This window comes from Microtus ochrogaster, chromosome 8 (assembly GCF_000317375.1).
Source record: "Microtus ochrogaster isolate Prairie Vole_2 chromosome 8, MicOch1.0, whole genome shotgun sequence".
NCBI lineage: Eukaryota > Metazoa > Chordata > Mammalia > Rodentia > Cricetidae > Microtus > Microtus ochrogaster.
The window spans coordinates 75,388,993-75,390,924 of NC_022015.1; the positions used below are offsets into that span (position 1 = coordinate 75,388,993).

The window sequence follows — 1,932 nt, forward strand, 5'->3', positions numbered from 1 at the left end:
GTGTGCCATGGCATGTGTGGAGGGCATGCGTGTGCCATGGCATGTGTGTGGGCATGCGTGTGCCATGGCATGTGTGGAGGGCATGTGTGTGCCATGGCATGTGTGGAGGGCATGTGTGTGCCATGGCATGTGTGTGTGGGCATGTGTGTGTGGGCATGTGTGTGCCATGACACATGTGTGTGGGCATGTGTGTGTGGGCATGCATGTGCCATGGCCTGTGTATGGAACAGAGAACAGCTTGCAGGATTTGGCTCTTTCCCTCTACCATGTGAGGTCTGGATTTCACATTTAAACCGTCAGCAGGCCGTGCTGCCCTGTCCGTCACATGGCATGTTTCTAATTAGTTCTCTCACTCTCCCAGGAGCACAGGGTTATGAATGCTGTGGAGACCGCACTCAGGACATTAGAGGGAAGGGCTTGTCACAGGAAGGTGACAGCTCCATTTGAATAATGGCCCTTGAGCTCCCAGCAACCTCTCGCTGCACCGACCTTAGGGATTTTCTGATGCATAAAAATAAATTATTTCTAGCCTAAAGTTCTAAGTCAGTGGAGCCACAATTTTTCGTTGTTGTTGGAAATAAATGGGAGTCACACAATAAATGAAAAAGTTTCCTAAATTAGAGTTGCTGGAGAGACAGTCTAAACGCCCCTGAATTTATCATTTGGACAGTCCCACAGAGGAAATGTATGTGATTTCAAGTTTTAGTGTGGATTTCGAGCGTGACACCAGCCTTATTTCAACCTAGTCCCCAAAATAAGTAAGACATTCTACATTTAGATTTCTGTTGTCCTATACCCCTGGGTAGAGAAGGGTTAAATAAAGGAGTTAAACAGACCACAAAGAATCAGGTAGTCATCAAACCACAGAGTACCGGGCAGTTGTTGAAATTCTGCTCATGGAAACTATGGGGAAAAGAAAACCCTTCTTTCCCTCCTCCCCTCTCCCTCCCCTTCCTCCTTTCCTTTCTTTATTTCTCTTTTGTTTTCTGTTGGACTGGGGATAGTGCCCTGAACCTGGCTCAGAAATGGAGATTTTCATCCCGGAACAAGATGCAGAACTCCTTTGGTTATAAGCCCATGAAAGCAAAAATCGAGAAGATGGCTCCCGGGCGAAGGAGTGGCGTCTGCCTGCCGAGACCTTTGGAGATACCGCGGTGGCAGTGGACTTAGAGCAGATGATTGCAGCTGTTCCCAAAACAGTTCTGAGTAAGAGAAATCCAAAGAGTCTTACGTCTTTCAGTGACTTCAGTGCCTTCGCGCTTGTTTTTCTTGGTCACATCCATCCCATAGCCACCTGCAGGAACAGAAGTCACTGCTTTTAGCAAGCCTAGCCCCGACGACACACATTCAAGCTAATAGCCAAAAACCTGTCTTTAGCACTCAAAGCCTAACTCTTGTGCATACCTTGTACAGGCACCAGTCCCCATCTGGTCACTGATCGTAACAGGCAAAATCCAGCAGTTCCCCTGTACAGCCTACCCTTTTTAGAATCTAGTAGGACAGCCTGCCCTCGGCTTCAGCAGCCTGGTCACCCTGACCTTTGTCTAACTATACGCTAGGGTGATGGGGAACCGCAGGATGTGTGCTGAAGTCGTATTGGCTATGGCATTTTAATATGCCTTGCAGTGTTCTGTGTTCTAGCGCTGGGAGATGGCTCCATGGGTTAAATACTAGTGAGTAAGAACAAGAGGGTAGATTCCCCAGAGCCCTTATAAATGCTGTTTGTAATCCCAGCACTTGAGACGCAGAGGACTGGGGATCCCCAGGACAAGCTGGCTTATTAGAGTAGCTAGAATTGGCAAGCCCTGGGTTCAGCAAGGGACCCTGTTGCAATAAATACGCAGGAGAGTGATGGAGGAAGACACCCATCAGCAGCATTAGGCCTCCACACATCCATACACATCTGTACACACTCACAATCGAGCATTCATA

The 1,932-nt window shown here is 48.1% G+C and overlaps 1 protein-coding gene across 2 annotated transcripts in view; it reads right to left on the reverse strand.

The window, feature by feature from the left end:
- Positions 1 to 1,283, reverse strand: part of Col17a1 (collagen type XVII alpha 1 chain) — a 37,108-nt gene extending 35,825 nt beyond the window's left edge. For both annotated transcript variants that reach the window (XM_005352444.2, XM_013348134.2), the window contains exon 1: positions 1,232 to 1,283. In XM_005352444.2, the coding sequence (XP_005352501.1) occupies positions 1,232 to 1,283 (52 nt within the window). The remainder of the gene's footprint in view (positions 1 to 1,231) is intronic.
- Positions 1,284 to 1,932: the final 649 nt, after the last annotated feature.